Source organism: Dryas octopetala, chromosome 2 (assembly GCF_963921425.1).
Source record: "Dryas octopetala chromosome 2, drDryOcto1.1, whole genome shotgun sequence".
Classification (NCBI taxonomy): domain Eukaryota; kingdom Viridiplantae; phylum Streptophyta; class Magnoliopsida; order Rosales; family Rosaceae; genus Dryas; species Dryas octopetala.
In genome coordinates this window covers 30,950,063-30,971,327 of record NC_141367.1, presented here as the reverse complement: position 1 = coordinate 30,971,327, position 21,265 = coordinate 30,950,063, and the positions used below count along the sequence as shown (strand labels likewise).

Sequence of the window (21,265 nt, the reverse complement as noted above, 5' to 3'; positions counted from 1 at the left end):
GCTTGCCACCCCTTCGCCCACCTGTCACAACTCACACTCACAGGTGTAACACTTCGCTAAAAAATTTGAAAAAATAATCTTGTGTAACCCTGTCAGTACATGTTGTATTGATTTACATGTTATAATACAATGAACAAAAAATTAATAATTTTAAATATAATATTAATAATATTCACTTATATTATGAAAAATAAATTAATTATATTATACGAGGATGTTATTTTTGTACAGAATCACTTCTCAAAATTTAGATGCCGTCAAATTTAATTGCATGTTCAATTTTTCCAATAAGATCACGATGTACCCGACTCGCACTGAATCAGTTGTTATTAAAATGTCTTCATTGTGGCCGTTGATTTCGTCTTTGGCCAACTGCCGACCGTTAATTTCTCGGTTCACGTACCACCTGCAGCCGCAATTCAAAAGCCACTGCGAAATGGGCGGCCCTGCTTAATTTGCGTTCCCATTTCACGCTAGAATTCAGGTCCCACCATTTAATTACTCGATTAAATAATAATCAATAATAGTAAAAGGAAACTTTGGGAAACTTCATAAAATACCGTATTTAATGTGGAGCAACAACTTTAACCAATATTTTGAAACGTTAACAAGGCTGGCCCATAAAATTAACTAAATTACTTAAGAATCCGAAAATTCAAGATTAAAGTAGAAAAGGTCAAAGTTAACATTAAAATAGTGGATGAAATAATCAAATTGGAGAGAGAGAGGAGAAACTCCGGTAAGATCGGTGGCAGGGGTGGAATCGGGCCTTGGGTTGGCTGTGGGAGTGTTTTTTTTTTTCTTTTTCTTTTAATGGGTGTGGGTACTTTAGAATTTTTGAGGTATTTTTTGAGAAATTATAAAATAAAAAATATTATATAAAATGTGTAAGAGTAAAGGATGTGTAGTGAAAAGAAAATGAGTATGCATGTAGCGGTACTCTTTTAATTATTCAAAACACCAGTCAATATGTAAACTTTTTATTAAAATAAGTCATTTAGTGAAGATTTTTTAAAAAGAAAATAAGCAATGAAGTTTTATGTTTTTCCCAAAATATGAATTGCTCTAATGAGTCTAATGAAACTGTCCTTTTTTTTTTCCTCTCTCTCTCTCCCCTTCCTTTGACTTCTTTTCATTAAACAGAATCCAAACAATTAGAAAGTAAAAAGAATCGAATCCACAGTGAAGAATTCAATGAAGAAAAATGAATTATTAGATTGTGTTTAAATGAGTTTTATTTGGTCTGAAATTTGAGAAAAGAAAAGGAGAGGTCCAACTCGATCCCCTACTTATATATACCCCCACCCAAATGACATGTACTAGAAGCCTCATTAGACAATAGCGATAGACTATAATCCCAGAGCCCAAAACCCTCCAAACAAACACAAACCATGACTCCAAAGCACCACATATTCCCTTTCTCTCTCCACCTACCCACCTTACTACTCTCACTCTTCCTCTGCCTCCTCATCCTCCGCCCAATCCCCACCGTCGGATCCCCGGTCCCCACTCCCACCACCACCACCAACGACACTGATTTCATCCGTACTAGCTGCGGCACCACGCTCTACCCGGACCTCTGCTACAACTCCCTCTCCCGCTACGCCAGCGCAATCCAGAACGACCCGGCTCAGCTCGCCAAGGTCGCCATCGGCGTCAGCCTCGCCAAGGCCAAGCGCATGGCCGCCTACGTCTCCAACATTTCCCGCCAAGCCGACTACGGCGCCGACCCGCGCGCCGCCGCCGCCCTCCACGACTGCTTCAGCAACTTGGACGACACCGTGGACGAGATTCGCGGGTCGCTGAAGCAGATGCGGCAGCTTGGGTCGGAGGCTGGGTCGGGCGGCGGCGGGTCGTTCCGGTTCCAGATGAGCAACGTACAGACGTGGATGAGCGCGGCGCTGACGGACGAGGAGACCTGTACGGACGGGTTTTCTGACGTGGCGGACGGGCCGGTAAAGACGGACGTGTGTAGGCGGGTGGAGAATGTGAAGAAGGTGACCAGCAATGCGCTGGCGCTGGTGAATCGTGTTGCTGAGAAGGACGCGCCGTTGGATTAGTGAGTTATGGGGGAGGTGGTGTTTGTTTTTGACCGTTGGATTAATAGTGATCGAATTAATTATAAAAGTACTAGAGAGTGCATCATGCATGTACTCTCACTCATGTAGAGTTCGTTTTTTTACTGTATGTATGCTTCGTGTCAATGAAGCAACAATTATATTTATGTTGCTTTTGTATATTCTATCCATCTCTCTCTCTCTCATATTTTTTCTGCAACTAAAACGAGTTGACTCACTCACTCACTCACTCAGTTTATGTGAATCTGTGATGACCCTCGATCCTCCCCTACATCACTCATTCTTTTCTTTCCTTTTCTTTTTTTGGTAAATAATAAATCAAATTAATCTTTAATCCCAAAAAGATAAACCGAATCAATTAGCCATGATAATTAACGGATGTAACGGAATCTTTCTTTCTTAAATGCATTAAGTTTTTAATAATTAAGAGGCGGTCATCAATTTTCACAATACATATATAAATATAGTTAATGTCTAAAATTTAAGAAATTTTTTTATGGTTATAGAATTATGGAAGCTGCTATTTGTCATAATTTTTTCTCAATTTTGTGACATTCATACATTAGATTTTATAAAAAAATAAGATAAATCATATGGAATGAATTGATGCATATAAATTGGGAGGCAAAAGTTAGACAAAAGTGTGGAGGCAAATAGCATTTGGCTAATATTATTGCTAAAAAACGATACTCGATCTCTATAAGGGTAACCGATAAAAAATAGATGTATTGTCCTATATATTAATCTCCTTGATGCCCAAAAGTTCTTGGTATGTCTTTTGTACCAGGCTGGCCCATCATGATATCACTTATCAGGCCTTGGCCCTGAAGTTTGTTGATTAAAAGTGTTTAATGTCTCATTGATACGCTAAGAAAATGTTATCTTATGATTCTTATCTGATCATGAATTAAAGTTATTAATTAAGTTGATTTTAATTGAATTTTTAATTCAAATTTACATTAATCCACCAAGAAAAACTAACGTGTATGGTAAAATTAAACGCCAAATAAGAGAAAAACCACAACTAATTAATTCTCATACGTTAATAATCAATTTTAGAGGAAACAATTTTGAAATCAGAACTAATTTAAGCTGAATATCTCAAAAGTGCAATTGATTTTGGTTGCTTGTATAGAAACGTATATATGTAAATTTTGATAATTGTCAAGAAACAATTTCCAGTGAAATATATACTTGTCGTTAAGTGGTTTACCGTTGAAAAAGCAGTATATATGCCTTTCACAATGCACGTATGGTTAATTTTATGAAAAAATGGGTATATCTGATACACCGTCATATGATATAATCAATTTAATGTGTAAGGGTATTATTGAACAGTATATTTATATTAGTAAGATATAATATTAATAACATTGACCTATATTATAACATGTTAGATTAATTATAGCACGTGACAATATATCGATTATACAAAATAATTTATAATTTTACGAATAAATTAAAACCACGAAGCCACATTATTCCCAATTAGCAGGTTAATTACATGTGTTGTTGTTGTTAACAACAAACAAACAACTACAACAATTTTAACAATTTTCAGTTGGAATTATATATAACTAATAATTAGTAGCGGCCTTGGCCAAAAAAAAAAATAATTAGTAGCGGCTAATTATTGACTAGGGAAGAAGGATTGTCAGTACGTAATACTAACTGAATCAAAACATATCAGTTCATGCTGGCTGCTTTGACTAAACTACCCATTAGCCAATCATCTTTCGCCCAGTCCAAGAAAGAGAATTAAGTCTACATATATATTTTACCTAATAATTATGTGCGACTTGAAGTATTCTTTATATGAATATCACACGTGATTCTTTGTCTCAGCCTAAACTAAGATATATACATATATATTGAAAGCTGATACACCAGCTAACATGATCAATAATGCTCGTCTAATTTACAAAAAAGAAAAAGAAAGAGTGATCGATTAGGGACAGTTATGAAGATTTTTAGTCTAAATATAATTATTTTCTAATAGAACCAGTTTATGGCGTGGAATGTGTAAGCATTACGCTAATTTTGCAGATTTAATTTATCAACAAGTTGATGAAATTTGGCTAAAACAGCCGCCTGGTTTGATTCTCTTTAGGGGCGTGATTTGCATCGCATGCAGTGGCACGAAAGAGTTTGTAGACGAACAAATCTTACAGATGATTAGAATTACCAGTTAAAAATATATCCGAATGATCATATAACAAGTAATCGTATTTAATTAATTAATAAGGCCAAGTTTCTGCGCCGTACGTGACCTATTAATGCAAGAAATGAAAATATATTGAAAGCCAATGATTCGATGATTTAGTGTTTGAGAAAGACACCCGTTGGCAACAGAGATGTTAGAGGTGGCTGAGATCGATGAGGTCTGAATGTGATCTCAACGTAGCATATAATATTAAGTAAATAACAAACAAGGGCATCATAATTTATAATTAATTAATTAATTAATTGGTGCGAGAGCGATGGGAAGCTAGCTAGCTAGCTGAGGAGCAAGTAATGAAGAACACGTGAATAGAAAAGTAGAAGAAGCTCAGCTAGCTGAGAAAGTGTGACATATATATGTTGTCCCATAAGTAAAAGACAGAGACAAATCAGTGTCCATCGCCCCAAGACATATGTATATGGCTTAAAGTTCACGAGAAGCACTTCCCATATATACATATATATATATGCATCCTGTTAAATTTGATGGATCAATCATCAGTGGGTCCCCAAATTAATGAAAATTACATCTCCCCATAGAGACCAGACAAATGTTGCAGCATATCTGCTCATTAATGAATGGCTCTCTCATCAAACTATTTGTGGTGTGTTGATAAGCTTTGAATGTGTTGTAAAAACAAAAAGCTTTTTATTACGAACTTCGTTGAATTATTCTTCCATTTAATATGGTTCTTAAAATTTCAAATCACTCAATATAGTCCTCAGGTTTTGAGTGAATTGAGAGTCTGAAAGCCACACTGATTGATAATAGGACAATAATTCAAGAACCATATATTGTCGATAAAAATTGAAAACAAAATCTATGTTCTCACAAATTATGGTCACTGGTTAGACAAATTTAGTTATACGAAAATGGATTCCATACTTGTCTTATTTTAGCTTCATTTTCAAACTAAGTGGTGCACGACAAATCAAAGCATTCTCTATTTTAGGGTTAATAAGAAGCTAAGTAATTTACAAGATCCAGTTAAATACACCCATCCTTTTGTTTTTCAGAAAGTATATATGTTTTTTTTTTTTTTTTAATCTTTTATGGAGGGGTTGATGTAGGCCCATTACAATGTGTTCTTATATTGGTAGTCCAAAATGGATTCAAATCCTTGATTTTATGTTGACTTAGTTCCAGATAGAGAATTTAGGCCCAAGAAGGGTCCAGAATAGATAGTCTGATAGAGGACTTATTAGTATACTGAGCCCAACAACAGACCGACGACTCCAACAGTCCAACCCAATGACACGGTTGGATGAAGTAGTTACATTGGATCACTAATTATAAGCGCATCAAAAAAATAAAATTTCATTCAATAAAGATGGGCTGAAATCTATAGAATAGAGTATATCAACAAGGATTTCTCCAATGTGAAATCAATGTAAAAGAGCATTCGATTGTTTGTTCATATCTCCTAGTATCTACATCCCGTATTAGAGAATGCTTCTTAAATTCATACATACATATACTTTCAAATGGAAGTAAGCAACTTCATTTAACTTGAGCATAGAAAAACTAGACTATTTTCATTGCATTTTCTTAGTTGTAATCAAAAGAGATTTAAGTGAAAGCTTAAGTTTATCAATTTCCTGGCACAACATCAAGAGTGCTTAAGAAAATTAAGGTCTAATAAATAGCTAGCAACCAACAGATTTTTTTGTTTCGGGTACAACTAATTATCCAGATTGAGTCCGGACAAGACAGCCTAATTCTAAAACTAAATAAGTAAATGCCGTCTCCTCCACTTAAGTCTAAGACCAAATGAATTCATAGCTATTAGCTTGCCATCTAGTCATTATATACATTACAGCCTTTACAGTCACAAAGCTTCCCTGGACCGACCTTAATTGTCGTCTTCTACATATTAATTAATCTTCGTACGACTGATTTCCACACTGCATAGTCTGCAAATATATATATATATATATATGTATATATTAATTAATTAATTGTTAGATCAATCATTAATCAAGCAGCCAAACACACACTGAGTTTGGACAAGTATATTAATTTGGAAGATTAGAACCATAAAAATTAAAGCCTTAATCTGAGGCCAGTGACAGGGCCATGTATGCAAAAATATTGGTTAGTGAATATTGATCGATGAGGCTAGCTCAAAACAAGTGATAGCTAGGTTTAAGAAAACAAACCACGCGGCATCATAAAAACTGTTCCTAGAGTATCTACGACAACACACAACACACAACACATGATTTATGGATATAGTGTTGATCACCTAATAAACTACTAAAGCAGAGAATCCTATCAAAATCAAAGCCCAAATTATAAGCTGCTCACGAGTCCTTTCGTGTGTATATGGAATACGATGCCTGGGTGGCCCTCAATTTTGATAAACTCTTCCCTCCTACACAAAAATGCTTCAATTCGACTAAAGAGTGAGAGGGAAAGTTAAATAATTCATAAAGGCACATAGAAACAAAGTAATTGGTACAAAACTGAAACTGAAAGATATCAATGAAAGATTTATCAAACTCAAAATATAGTGGAAAACTTGGTCGTCTAATCGACTGGGTCCACGGTCAACGTCTGCAAGAAATTTTTTGCACTTATTAAAGGAAAATAAAGCAAAATTAATACGATTTTTTGTAGCCAATATTGCAGCGAAAAATCCTTAACAGATTTCTGTCCTCATAAATAGTTATCACCAATTTCCAAATGTAAACACAAAGTAGTAAAATACAAATCAAGACTCATGAGTCAACATGTATATTAGTCTTCCACTATCTTATATATATATACGTTACCATCAATATATATATATATATATGTGTGTGTGTGTTTATTATCACTTTTTTATTTATGAAAGATTAATAATAATGCCATATATAATCTAATTAATGGCGTAGCAAAGCCGCTTCCAATTGCAACCTCTTCTTTAATATCTCAACAACAAAACAAAACATAAACACCGCCCACGCGTACGTAAACCCTACCAAAGCCAATTGTTGTGACCTTCATAATACTATATATAGAGAACCCCTTGCCTTCTTATCATCACAATATATTCAAAGTTATATAGTTTGCTAATCAACTGATATATCTAGCTAGCTACCTAGCCAAAGCTAGCCCTCCATGGATCTCCTTGTGACATTCTTGGCCACTTTGAGTGCATATTTTCTTGTGTATTCTCCTATCATATTGGTGCATAGTTCTATATCACCATGCAGCCAAACCCCATACCCACGAGTGTGCAACCATTACATTAACACCAACCTCTTATCAACCCTAGATGATCATGATCAACAAGGGTTTGCATTCCGTGACTTGGCCCTTAAAGTCACCATGGACCAAGCCATTGAAGCCCACCGACTTGTCTCATCAACCTTGATGAGCTTGAACTTATTGGATGATCATGATGATCAGCGAGCCAGGTTGGCCTGGAATGATTGTTTGGAGCTCTATGAGGATACAGTTGACAAGCTCAATCGTTCAATGAGCTCCAACAATGTTTTAGACGCTAACACATGGTTAAGTGCATCTATTGCTAATCAGCAAACATGCCAAAATGGTTTTGCCGATCTCAAGATTCCAAATTCTCATTTACAATCCTTCCCAGATTATAATATGCTAATTGGCAACTTCTCCAAGATGCTTAGCAATTCCCTCGCAATACACAAGGCCTCATCAACTTCATCATCAGCTTTGCATTTCAGCAAACAAGTTCGTGGGAGACGCTTGCTTTCAAATGGCTTTCCTAATTGGGTTTCGGCTAAAGATCGAAAGGTTCTACAATCGACTGGTGCTAATACTGCTGCATCAGTAGCTGATATAGTGATAGCCCAAGATGGGTCTGGAAATTACAAGTCAATTTCTGAGGCTGTGGCTGCGGCGGCTAAGCTAAGTAGTAGTAGTGGGAGTACTACTAAAAGTAAAAGGCTTGTTATATACGTGAAAGCAGGGGTTTACAAAGAAAATATTGAGATTAAGAAGACAATGAAGAACATCATGTTTATTGGAGATGGGATGGATGCAACCATTGTTTCCGGGAACAGGAATTCCCAAGATGGTTCAACTACATTTGGCTCTGCCACTTTTGGTACGTTTATTTCTAAACATATATTGATTATTAACTGTAATAAATTTAGACACATGATGTGAAGTTAGGTCTTTAGATGTACGTATACAAGGCGACATCCCATATAAGGATACTAAACATTGATTGGAAACTTAATTTAGGTCATGTTGAATTTAAAAGGCATCCAACCTTTTCCTTTGAAATGAATAATTGTGTTTAATACTTTAATGAAACTATGTGTTCTAGCTACTATATATATATATACTCACCAAATTATATTCTCAAAATATCGTGAGATACTAACATTTATAATAACTCGGACCTCATTTATTTGTAATAAGTGAAATACTAGCATGCAAATATGTATACTTCATTACTTGTACGTAAAGGTGAGTGTTTCATTTATTCATTCACCAATTTTGAACTTAGAGTGTAATTAAATTAAATTAAATTAAATTTCACTTGATATATTTTTATTCAGCTGTTTCCGGGGAAGGCTTCATCGCTCAGGACATGACATTTGAAAACACCGCCGGACCGCAGAAGTACCAGGCGGTAGCGCTCAGGTCCGGTGGCGACCACTCGGTTTTCTACCGTTGCAGCTTCAAAGGCTACCAAGACACCCTCTACGTGTACTCCCAACGCCAGTTCTACCGCGACTGCGATATCTACGGCACCGTGGACTTCATCTTCGGCGACGCCGTTGTGGTGCTCCAGAACTGCAACATCTACGTGCGAAAACCCATGAGCAACCAGAAAAACACCGTGACAGCGCAATCCAGAACCGACCCGAATGAGAACACGGGTATCATTATCCACAACTCGCGGGTCGCAGCTGCACCGGACTTGAGATCCGTGCAGGACTCGTTTAAGACTTATCTGGGTCGTCCATGGCAGAAGTATTCGAGGACGGTGGTGATGAAGAGTAATCTAGAAGGGTTGATCGACCCGGAAGGTTGGTTTCCATGGAGTGGAGGTTTTGGGCTCAGTACGCTTTATTATGGTGAGTATATGAACACCGGGGATGGTGCTGCTACTGGGGGGAGGGTCAAGTGGCCTGGTTATCGTGTCATCACCACTGCCGCGGAGGCCGCCAAGTTTACCGTTGGGAATTTCTTGGCCGGAGATACTTGGATTTCCGGTACCGGAGTGCCGTTTGTGGCGGGTCTTTGATAATTGATATGAATGGTAGGGCTTGTCAATTGCGTAGATGGTGGGAATGGGATGGTAGATATGTTAAAAGTGTTGACATATATTGTCACATAGTTTGTGTTGGCTTCCCTTTCCTAGAGGATAGTCTAGAAAAGCTATGCTATGCTTGAATTAGATTTGTCAAAGCCCAAAATATGAAGACAATTGCATACCATGTATGAATTGTAATTCCCACCTTAAGTTTAATAGATAATAATGTGTGATTATTATTATTTTTATTTAGAGAAGATTCCAACTTAAAACTTCTTCAATATTGTGAAAAGATATATCATTCACTTAATTACCATAATTACTTTAATTCATTTAGTTGTTTGTTTTCACAACCCATAATCATGTAAAATAGAAACCTATTTATCATATCGTAAAAACAAGCAATGCTAGATATTTTAAATTTATATCTCAAATTTAGATATAAATAATGTGTCGATATTATAATGATTTATATATAATTTATTCTAAAACTTATTTATTTTATAATAAATAAAATATTAACATGTCTATTGAGACATTATTTGGATCTAAATTTAAGATCATAGTATTATCGAATAAAAACAGCAACATGTTAATTGAGAACAAAAGCGAGTTTGTCGTCGACTAACAATTTTCAAGAGACTTTTACCCAAAAAAAAAAAAAAATTTCAAGAGACTTCCTATAACACTTCGTTGGTTGACAAAATTAAGAGGGCCAATTATCTCTGTCATTCGGGCAATTTATAGAAAAAGGCATCGAGGATAAAGACAAAGGATGTCGGTCTCACCTCCAAACAAACCCCGAAAAAAAAAATAATGGGGAAAGAAAAATCAAACATCGTTGATGGCTCTTCCGTGTATAAACCGGACTTCAGCACCAAAGAGGAACCGGATTTTCCCTTTACCACATAATACAACCATAACAAAACACAAGACCATTATTTTCTATAAAACGACCTGTGTTCCAATTTAATAGTTGTTATGAAGGATGATGATATGATGGAATTAGAAATTTGGAGCCAACAACCATATTAGTGACTAACAAATAAACCCACCCCTCCCGCAAAATCAAAAAGTAAGGTATTAAATTTTGAAATTTTTGATAAAATTTTGTCAAAAATTTAGTTTTTTTGGGATTTCGAAATTGGAACACATGTTTAATAATTTTTCGTGAAAATTTCGATAATTTTCAAAATTTCGGCGAAATTTACCAAAATTTATCGAAATTTTCTTATTTTCTATTTTCTCCAACTTCAGAAATTCACAAAAAATAGCTCGACTCCAAATAATTCACCGAAAAATTTTACGGACTCGTATTGATGAGTACTAATTTCTTATGACCTCAAAATAGTCAAATTGCTTTAAAAAAAATTATGAAAAATCCTACTCTCATAATTTAATTCTAAAAATAATAATAATCGTCAAATTCTTGAATTTTCGTTTTCTAAAATTCATTTCCACACAAATAAGCTCTAGAACTACAATCAAAGTTCTAAGTTAGTTAAAATAAACTTAAAGAAATTTTTAATTCTTTTAAACAAACTTTAAAACAAGTTTGAAAAATTTAAGTAACAAAATTACCATAAGCCAAAATTTGGGTTGTTATATTTAGTGAAGACAAAGCTTGGCTGGGTGAGAGGCACGAGAAAAATGAAAGGAAAGATAAAAAAAAAAAAAAAAAAAGATGGAAGAGAGAGGCACGGGAAAAAAATTAAAGAAAGAAAAAAAAAAAAAAAAAAAGGGAGGGGGGGTTTGAAGCCTTTGGGCAATTTGGCAATTTGGCAATTGGAAAAATAAAAAAAAAAGTTTGGAATTTCGTATAATTATTTTAAACCTTAAACTCTAATACATTTCTATATAAAAAGATAATTAAAAGTAGGGGTGGGTTCGGTACGGTTACCGTACCGAAACACCCATACCGAATTCCGACCGATATGGGTCGGTAACCGATAATTTCGGTATCGGTCGGAGAATGGCGGTATCGGTCGGAGAGCGGCGGTGCCGACTACAAATCCCAACAGCCTTTCCTCCCTCCCACACTCTGTACCAGCCAAGCCCACTCCTCCAAGATGAGGGATTAATAAGAGATTGACCAACCCATCCCCCTTACACCCCCAGCCCCAAACCCTAACCAACAACATCAATTAGAAAAAACGACGACGAAGACGAAGGCCCAAGATTCGAAGTCAGCGATCTGGACTGAGCCATTAGAGTTGATCAAGATGTTGTTTTGATGGCGATGACGTTGGGAGCCTCGGTCGAGGTTGACGATGGTGAAGTTGACGAGAACGCAGATGGCCTTGTAGACGATGGAGACGCTGCGACTGATTTCGTCATGGATGTGGAAGGCTTTTGGGTCCAGAGGGAATTGGGTACGATTTCGTCTTGATGGAATTTCTGGGGGGAAAGGTATTTTGGGGAGAGGGAAATAGATGATAGTGGTGGTGGTGGTGGTGATGGTTGGAGTCTTGGAGATGATGAATTGATTGTGGTGGTGAGGGCTGTGGTCGCACACAGAAAGAAAAAGAAGGCGAAAAGAAGAGAAGAGAAAAGAAAAATGAAGAAGAAAATAGTCACGGGTGGGAGGAGAGAGAAGAAGAAAAAGAAAAGAAAGAAAGAAGAAAATGGGGGGGGGGGGGCACGTGGGTTAGGGGGAAAAGAAAAGAAAAAATAATAAAAATAAAGTTTTATTTTGTAAAGAATAAATAAGGTATTTTGGGGTTTCGTTTAGGGTTTGGATTTTGGGGTTTAGGGTTTAGGGTATTTTGGGGTTTCAAATTTCAATTGGGGTTTGGAGTTTTTTATTTTTATTACATATGTTTTTTATAATTTATAGTATATATTCAATAACTTAATAGTATACATGTTTTTTAATTTATATCATCTTCTAAATCTTAGGGTATATGATATAGGTCATATACCTAATAGGGCTGTTAGGCTAAATAGCTAATATCATATACTAATAATAATATATTATACCATATTATACATTTATGATTGAGGTAATTACATAAATCATAAATAGTTCATAACTCCATAATCCATATTGATATTAATATATTATACCATATTATACTATATTATATCATATTATACAATATACTAAATTACTAATATTATCATATTATACTATACTATACCATATTATACCATATTATATTATTATACCATATACTATATACCAAACTCCAAGTTACCAACTATGAATCTATGAATTATAAATTTATAGTATTAGACTATTAGGGTATAGAAATTAGTAATTTAGTATGAGATATCATATACATATACTATATAGGGTTTATAATTTAGTATAATATTAGGGTTTAGGGCTAAACCTTAGGGTATATGGTATAAGTCATATACCTAATAGGGCCGTTAGGCTAAATGGCTAATACCATATACTAATAACAATATATTATACCATATTATACATTTATGATTGAGGTAATTACATAAATCATAAATAGTCCATAACTCCATAGTTCATATTGATATTAATATATTATATCATATTATACCATATTTTACTATATTATATCATATTATACAATATACTAAATTACTAATATTATATCATATTGATATAAATTATAGAAAATTAGAAATGTATTATGTAAAATTATAAATTATATAGAAAGGTAATACTAAGTATTTTATATTTAGGGTATACTAATAATATAGTATAGAATTGTATAAAAATGAATTATTTTAATTATATTTTTTTAATATACGGTCGGTATCGGTATACCGTCGGTACCGGATTTTGTAAACCAATACCATTACCAAATTTATCGGTATTTTCGGTATCGGTACTTTTCGGTATTTTTCGGTATCGGTTTCGGTATTTTTCGGTATTTTTACCCAGCCCTAATTAAAAGTATCATAAAGGGTCTAAAACCTAATATCCTAAAGAATATAGAGTATATAGGATTTAATGTATAAATTATAGAGTATAAAGAGTATTAGAGTATAAAGAGTATTAAAGTATATAAAGTATATAGAGTATTAGGATTTAGATTTTAGTGCATAATTAAATTATACAATATAAAGAATATACTAATTTTATTTATTCATTATACTAATTTTATTTAACAATATTTGCTCCAGCGTACATTATATTCACTTTATATCATATAAAATCTACAATATAATTTGAATTTTTTAATATTTTTTTATCAATTTAATAGATAATATGTTAAATAAACTTATGGTAAAATTTCATTAAAAATTTTCATATTTTGATAGTAATTTCTATTATTTCCGTTTAATTTTTGTCGAAATTTCCATCAAAATTTCTTCGAAATCCGAAATTTAATTTCTTGTCAAAAAGAGAACATAAATATAATGTATATTTACACAAACACATACTCATACACATCGCAAAGTCTAAAGAACAATCAAATTATAAATTTGTAGAAGCACATGAAATTTGGATATGATCGGAAAGTATTGCTTTAAAATTGACATTATTTTGAAAAACAAAACTTACATCAGCAAGGAGTTTTACTTGTCAACACTCTCATTTGCCAGCTGCAGCGAGGCTGCTGGATGACTTCTGTAGGATATATATCTAACAGAGTCATAAACAGACCATCAAAATTACATGAAGGATCTTATTGCTAATACATTCGAGACACCAAGCTAGTCCTTTATCATACTCAAAATGAAACTCGAAGTTACTATGATTGTAGTAGCAATCTGCATTTATGTAATAACAGTAGGGGCAGATCGACCAGTGAATTCTTGCATCTTGGAAAGCTTAAGAGCAACCTCAACCTGTATAAAATGAATCAGACCTGGCCCAAAAAAAAATTGCCAAAAGTTTAACAATAAACTGTAAGATAAAGATTTAACTCACAAGAGGAGCAAGTGCATCTTGAGATTCTCTGCCAATTTTTGATGAATCCTTCTCATACTGTTCAATGTAGAGACGGATGGTTGCGCCTTCTGAGCCAGTGCCTGAGAGGCGGAAAACCTGCAATCATGTTCAGGGAGTGGGGAAGAATGAAGAGCTCAAGTTAGCTCCAACAAGAGTTTGTGTTTGTATAAAATAAAATATACAAGGAATTTTGCCAGAATTTCATGAGTGTCAAGAGAAAGATAGTGCAGACCAAAAAGACAAATCAACTGAAACAGAAACTTAATTTTGATGTAAATGTTAATTCCTTGCAAGGACATAGATTTTCTCAGTCTTCAAAACAAACCAGGAAAGAATATTTTCTCAAAAATCTAAGCTGTGTTTGTGGAATTCAGCACTCTTAAACACTAAATATAAAATAATCAACATTTAAACAGTTGCATTATTTTATTGTGATAATCTTCTTCTGCCACTGCCACGTATAAATCATAATTCCTTGGCTAACACAAGCTGTGACACAAGCTGTGACAACTTACCAATCGCGATCCATCCCCAAACAAGTACCGAATACCCTGGTGTTTCGAGACAGAACCATCAACAGGATCTTTGTATTCAAATTCATCAGCCTGGGCAACATTGGAGACATCTGAACATATGCCCTTCACAATCCTGTATAAATAAGCAGCAGCAGCATGTCATAAAAAAAACAAAGAAAAGACCAAAACAATAATTGAAAAAAATGTGATCTCTTATTCATGGTCTTATACGTGAAATCTACTGCTGAATCATTTTCTTTTGAAAGGAAGACATATTCATATCTAAACTAAAGAATGTCAACTTCCAAATTATTATTGAGGGCCTAATTGAGCTTCTCATCAGCTACAAAGCATCTTAGCCAAATCAGGATGGTGTCTAAAATGTTTCTTTTCATAGTCTGAGAAATGACAAAAAGAAATAAAACAACAGAATTTGCATATCTGACAAAGGAATTTGGCTTAGGGGTGCAACAAACATACTTATTGACTTCAGGAATGGAAGATTGCAATTTCACCAAAGATGCCATCAGTTCCTTTGCCTTACCTGCATCCACATTCTTCAAGAAAAAAATTATAAATATTAATAGAAATACAAGATTCTATAGTTGAACATAAGGGGAAACACCTTAACTATTATTAAACCTCATAGTCATATCGAGTATAATAATGGCGACCAAAGGTAGCCCAATGGTGGCGAACTATGTCTTCAACAGTGACAAACTTCTCCCCACCAAGATTTTCCTTATTTTTATAAGCAAGTATAGATAACCAAGCTAAAACTGCCCAGATACCATCTTTCTCACGTATATGGTCGGAGCCTGTCAAAGGACACAACAAATGACATTGCACCAAGGGTTGTATAAATTTCTAATAATTCCAAAATTTGATTGAATTACTGTAGAAGGTACTTCCTTGAAAACTGACCTGTTCCAAAACTTTCTTCCCCACAAATTGAACATAAACCAGCATCCATTAAATTACCAAAAAATTTCCAGCCAGTGGGTACCTGGCATTTATAGTAAATATGAAAAAAGTCAAATGTTTCCTGTGCAACTATAAATGTTTGGCACTACAGAGAGAGACGGAGGGAGAGAGAGAGAGTACCTCAAAAAATTTCAAATTCAAATGTTTGGCTACAACATCAAGGGCAGCAGAGGTAGGCATGCTCCTACAAGTGGAAAAGTGGTGACACAGTGTTAACAACCTTAAATGTTCCTTGGTATCCAAAGTAACAGTATGTGCCACCAAAATCAACCAAAATTTACTGTTCACTGAGAAACAAATTTTTTTATCTATATTTTAAAAAATGCATGTGTGTGCACGCACACAGAAACAAGAGAAACAAAGCAGCATAATATAGTACCTGGCAACTCCCTTCAGACCCTTAGAGAAGTAAGGTATGGCTTGAACAGAATTTGCAGCAATGATGGCTACAGAATCCGATGGGGTAACAAAAAACCTAATAAAACAAGAGAAGTTATGAATGCAAGTTAAAGACAAGATCTATATTGCACTCATAAGGCTGATTCTACCTTTTACCAAGGATCATGTTACGATCAGCATCACCATCAGCAGCAGCACCAAACTCTGGGGGCTCATCTTGAGTATTTGATTTACCCAATCCCATACGAGCAACCAACTCCTTTGCATAGGTCAGATTAGGATCTGGATGCCCTCCTCCAAAGTCTTCCTGTTTGCATGAAGTCAATCACAAGCAAAACAGGTTGAACCATCTGAATACAATGAATTTAGACTAAATAGTGACCAAGAAAAAGTTGTCCCGAACATAGAAAAACCTTTGGTACACAGTTCAGTAATGAGCTTTCTTTCGCACCAAGCTCTTCCACAAAAATACGTTTTGCATAAGCTCCACCAACTCCATGTAGCGCGTCGAAACTATAACATGACAATATAGATAAGTCAGTGCCAGTGAGGTCATGTGTGTTTCCCAAAAGAGCCAAAAAAACTCTTCCACCAAAAAAAAAAACAAACAAGGTGCTATCTACATACCAGAATGAGAATTTTGGAGACGATAGCAGCTTCCGGATAGACTCAAAATCAAAGATTGACCTTGAAAATGATAAGTAATTAAGTGTAAGGAACAGTGCCCAGATATTATAGTAAGAATATCATATTGATCAAAGCAATGTAAACAAATTCACACTAGGAAGAGGATACTTCATAGAGGAAAGCTTACTTCATCAATTTCACATAATCACTCGCGGAATCAAAAACATCAACAGAAAAAGTTCCTCCATCCACTTCAAAGGTGGTTACACCTGTTTTAGTGATATCCACCTGTCACACACGTTGGAAGTTCTGTTATTACAATAAATGGAACTAAAAGTGCAGCAATCTTGTAATAAGTTTTAAAGATATATAAAAATATGAAGCTTAGATTGGAAGAAGTACCTCAGGTAGCTCTACCATCAAATACTCCTTTATTTTTGTCGTGTTCTCATATATCTTGTCAGTGATTGACTCTGGAGCAGGTCCACCATTTTCCATGTTGTATTTAATCCCAAAATCCTGCAATAAGGAAACGAAGAAAAAAAAGAATAACTTCCTAACGGGTACCAAGTAAAAAAATCTTGGTTCTTTCCATTGTTCGAATAGCATATTATATAGTTACTTTCTCCTAATTCCAAATTAACATCTTGTTTCATACTGTTCTTCCAGGAAATATGTTCCCATCTGCAATTATCGAGAGTTTTTAACTCTATATGACTTATAACACAAGTATAGTGAGGCAGATATCACCTACCTCATTAGGACCACCTGGATTGTGACTGGCTGTCAGTATAAATGCTCCTGATGCCTTGGATCCCTGGATTCAAAGTACAAAATAAAAATGAACCAGTTCCCAATAAAGGAAAAGAAACAAATAACTATAATAATAAAATGGAACATTACTCAAAATAACTTACATCTGCCCCAACTCTTTCACGTACAACAGCTGATACAGCAGGAGTTGAAAGCAACCCATTCTGACCGACCCAAACACTTTTTACTCCATTGCCTGCTGCCATCTTAATTATGATCTGTCAAGCAACAAAACATATTAGATATAGACGACCTTATATTTTCACAACAAATTTTATTAGAGGCAATAAACCCTTGACCCCCTCACCGAAAAAGGAAAGAGAGCAATATCAATCTGCATTCAGAAGCATCATGGAATGCAAAATTACCTGAATAGCTTCCTTCGAAAAATAGCGACCATCACCAGATACAACAAGTCTAGCACCTACATGAGTGAAAAGATAAGTTAATGAGCCCCTCTCAAAGAACACAAAACTACTTGAAACTAAGTCAATAAAAGATTCAAAGCAAGTAAAAGGAAGTAAACATGAGAAACAATATATCTTTTTGGCTAAGTGAGGAATAATATTTCAAGAATTGAAGAAAAACATAAAATTAGTTCCATATTATATTATGATAGCTTTTAATCATTCCAACTGTTATTTTTCACTATATTTACAATAGTAGCCACATCCATTGTTACTACCTTGCTACCATGACCCCTAACATCGGGCCTACATTTTGTCTAACTTGTACATCTTGTACAAACATAATGCCTCATTTTACTTGCTAGCACAGAACAAAAGGAAGTGTAGAGAGGTCAATATATGATAGACTTGGAACTCCGTGGATTCAAACAGAATAAAACGTGGAAAGCAATTCTTGTGTTTATACACTACAAGCATAAATTGACCTTCAAGATCAAATGCACGAATACAACTTCATAAATATAGGATGTTTATTTCTAATAATATGAATGAGAAGTAATAAAGACAATGTATACCATTTTTGTTCAGGAAGAGAAACAAGGGCCAAAAAAAACCCCTACCTTTAACTTTATCTGCTGGAAGCGCATTCAATGTTGACTGAACAAAGTTTTGCAAGTAATGGGGTTGCGTGAAAACTTTCACCTGAAAAGTTCCAGCCACCATAATACTAAAATAAATAAGGAAAAGCCCAAATAGCAATCATAGATTCATAGCAATCTCCGGAGTGTATTCTAGCTTACTTAAGGTATGCATTTTCTAACAACCAATCCCAAATGTTTAGTGAGAATATCCTTTTAGTTTCTAGGAACAAATCAAGTCAAAAATTTAAAAGTACTCTAGAAAATCATATTGAATTTGGGTTGAAGCAATTCTTTTAAAACGAATGTCATGCAATGCTGACCAAACTATTTTTCCAGATGGATCATGTGTGCTGTTGAATATAAGGTAATAAATTATTCAAGGATATGAAAATGGATCTAACAGTCAAAGGTAGAAAATTAGAATATTAAATAGACAATCTTAATGCAAAACCATGAAAACCAAAACCACTTAAAACAGTTAAACTAAAATAGTATAGAAATACCACTGACTTCTCCTTCTGTTACATGAATTCATGGAAACTAGAATTGCCTAGCAAAATTTAGAAAAAAAATATATATAAATCACCACAATTATAATAATACAAGATTCAATTGGAATCCAGTATTATCTTACAAGCATCGCTAAGTATGCTACAGAATGGAAGAAAGTGCAACTAAGATATTAATTTCCTATTTTTTATATCAGAAAATAAATCACATTCACGGCAGAGTAATGCTCATCCACATTCATACTATTTTTTTGGTGGATATAAAATAGTGGAATTCAAATTAAAATCTCGTCCTTGTAAATTCGAAACAAACGAATAAGATTTTTCAATTAGTTACTTCTGGAATTCTTATTCTGCGCTATAACTAAGATCCAATTCAATTAGAGTCCGATTAAAATGGATCTAAAAATTAGACGCAGTCAGCAAACGGATCGGTCTGATCGAATAGAGATCAGACTGAAACAATTTCGATTACAGGCACTGATCTAATAATCTGGTAATAGCAAAACATCGGACAACAATGCACAAATTCACCAAATCGAATTACGAAAATTAGATAACAAAAACAGAGTATGCACATGCTCGAACTCAGTAGATCCAGCTTCGAGAATAGACGAAGAGGAGATTCGATTATGAATTGAAAAGGTGAGAAGAGAAACGAACCTTCTTGCGGAGACCAGAGGTTCCAGGCTTTTGGCCCTCGAAAGGCTTAGTCTGAACTCGCTGAACCTTTGCCGCCATTGCTTCGTGAGAACAAAGCACGATTCAAATCGGAGCACGCAAAGCACAAACTAGGACACAGAGATGCAGAGAAAGAGAGAGTCACAGGTTGGAGATGGAGTTGAGTGATTGATTTATAAGGAAACGAAATGAAAGGTGGCAGAGCGTGTACAATTTACGCTATTTAATTTTGTTTTTGGCAGAGAGAGTGAGTGAGTGATAGACGTAAAAGATGGAGACGGAGCGAAGGGGAATATAATATGGGATCAGATGACGTTTGTACGAAATGCTAGAAGATATTCCCCACGTGGCACGTAGCCACGTATTAATATTATTTTGGCCGTTGATCTTTACCGCCGGGTTCTGTGAGGCTGTGAGCAAGGGGAGAGAGCGATTCCCACGGCTTACGGGTTTACAACTTTTACTTCACTACCCCAAAATAAATAATTCTTTAATGCTCCTTGCACCCATAAGTCCCCAACTACTGTTATTAAGGTGGGCCGAAGACCGTTGGGAGAGGAATCTAAAACGTGACGGCCCAAATTTAACCTATGGCCCAGATTGGACTAATAGTTCTGTAGCAACATTTTGTTCAAGGTACACGTGATTCACAACACAAGCCCAATTCTGTCAAATTTGTGATTTGATTTGATGATAATATGTTTATGTTTAATACAAAATTTTCCTTCTTCTTAAAATGATTTTTTTTTTTTTAAATCCAAATGTCAAATGGAATTTCACCAGATTATGTACACCATGTTTCATATTCAACATTAGACCATAAATTGTCTTTGAATAGTTTTTTTTGGCCAGGGTCCCATTGAATTACTTTAATTCGCTCTCATCTCATAGATGTTGCTATTTTAACACCCATGCGGTCCTGCCCTTCTCACTACCACCCCTACGACTAATTTGTGAAATGAGAAAAATCACTCAATTTCAAAAGACCATAAATGACAATAACAAAAAAACCCAAAAAACTATAACCAACTCTCAAGCCTGTCTCCTGCCCTTGCCATCCCGCCACTGCCCTCCTTGTTGGCGGTTGGACCCCACCACCGCCATATCTCCTCCTCCCTCTCTCTTTCCTTCTTCATCTGATCTCTCTTCGCACCTTCGTTGCAGGCCTCCCTTTCCGTTCGACAGGGAAATGCTAAGAAAGATTTGATGAGGAAGGAGAGAGAGAGAGAGAGAGAGAGAGAGAGAGAGAGAGAGAGAGAGAGAGAGAGAGAGAGAGAGTATGCG

At 35.1% G+C, this 21,265-nt stretch overlaps 2 protein-coding genes and 1 pseudogene across 2 annotated transcripts; 2 read left to right on the top strand and 1 right to left on the bottom strand.

The window, feature by feature from the left end:
* Positions 1–1,336: 1,336 nt before the first annotated feature.
* Positions 1,337–2,242, top strand: LOC147295625 (21 kDa protein pseudogene; annotated as a pseudogene).
* Positions 2,243–7,330: 5,088 nt separating this feature from the next.
* On the top strand, positions 7,331–9,774 carry LOC147295624 (Plant invertase/pectin methylesterase inhibitor superfamily). Its single transcript, XM_086231486.1, has 2 exons — positions 7,331–8,365; positions 8,826–9,774. Exons 1-2 carry the CDS (start codon positions 7,402–7,404, stop codon positions 9,515–9,517), a joined length of 1,656 nt encoding a protein of 551 aa, XP_086087612.1. The 5' UTR covers positions 7,331–7,401; the 3' UTR covers positions 9,518–9,774.
* Positions 9,775–13,962: 4,188 nt separating this feature from the next.
* LOC147295623 (phosphoglucomutase, cytoplasmic) lies at positions 13,963–20,246 on the bottom strand. Its single transcript, XM_086230431.1, has 18 exons — positions 19,964–20,246; positions 18,771–18,852; positions 18,112–18,167; positions 17,848–17,961; positions 17,685–17,747; positions 17,333–17,449; positions 17,118–17,218; positions 16,931–16,990; positions 16,717–16,816; positions 16,453–16,610; positions 16,284–16,379; positions 16,025–16,088; positions 15,845–15,926; positions 15,563–15,738; positions 15,401–15,477; positions 14,921–15,053; positions 14,385–14,501; positions 13,963–14,302 (listed from the first exon to the last, which is right to left on the bottom strand). The coding sequence occupies exons 1-18, from the start codon at positions 20,039–20,041 to the stop codon at positions 14,231–14,233; spliced, it is 1,746 nt and encodes a 581-aa protein (XP_086086557.1). The 5' UTR covers positions 20,042–20,246; the 3' UTR covers positions 13,963–14,230.
* Between the last annotated feature and the right edge of the window lie 1,019 nt (positions 20,247–21,265).

Excerpts from the sequence above, each read along its gene's own strand:
- LOC147295624 (XM_086231486.1), top strand. The coding sequence starts at position 7,402 with ATGGATCTCCTTGTGACATTCTTGGCCACTTTGAGTGCATATTTTCTT. Across the intron at positions 8,366-8,825 it reads ATTTGGCTCTGCCACTTTTG|CTGTTTCCGGGGAAGGCTTC; the intron begins GTACGTTTATTT and ends ATTTTTATTCAG.
- LOC147295623 (XM_086230431.1), bottom strand. The coding sequence starts at position 20,041 with ATGGCGGCAAAGGTTCAGCGAGTTCAGACTAAGCCTTTCGAGGGCCAA. Across the intron at positions 17,219-17,332 it reads TGATGGTAGAGCTACCTGAG|GTGGATATCACTAAAACAGG; the intron begins GTACTTCTTCCA and ends CGTGTGTGACAG. Across the intron at positions 16,089-16,283 it reads GGTCTGAAGGGAGTTGCCAG|GAGCATGCCTACCTCTGCTG; the intron begins GTACTATATTAT and ends TTCCACTTGTAG.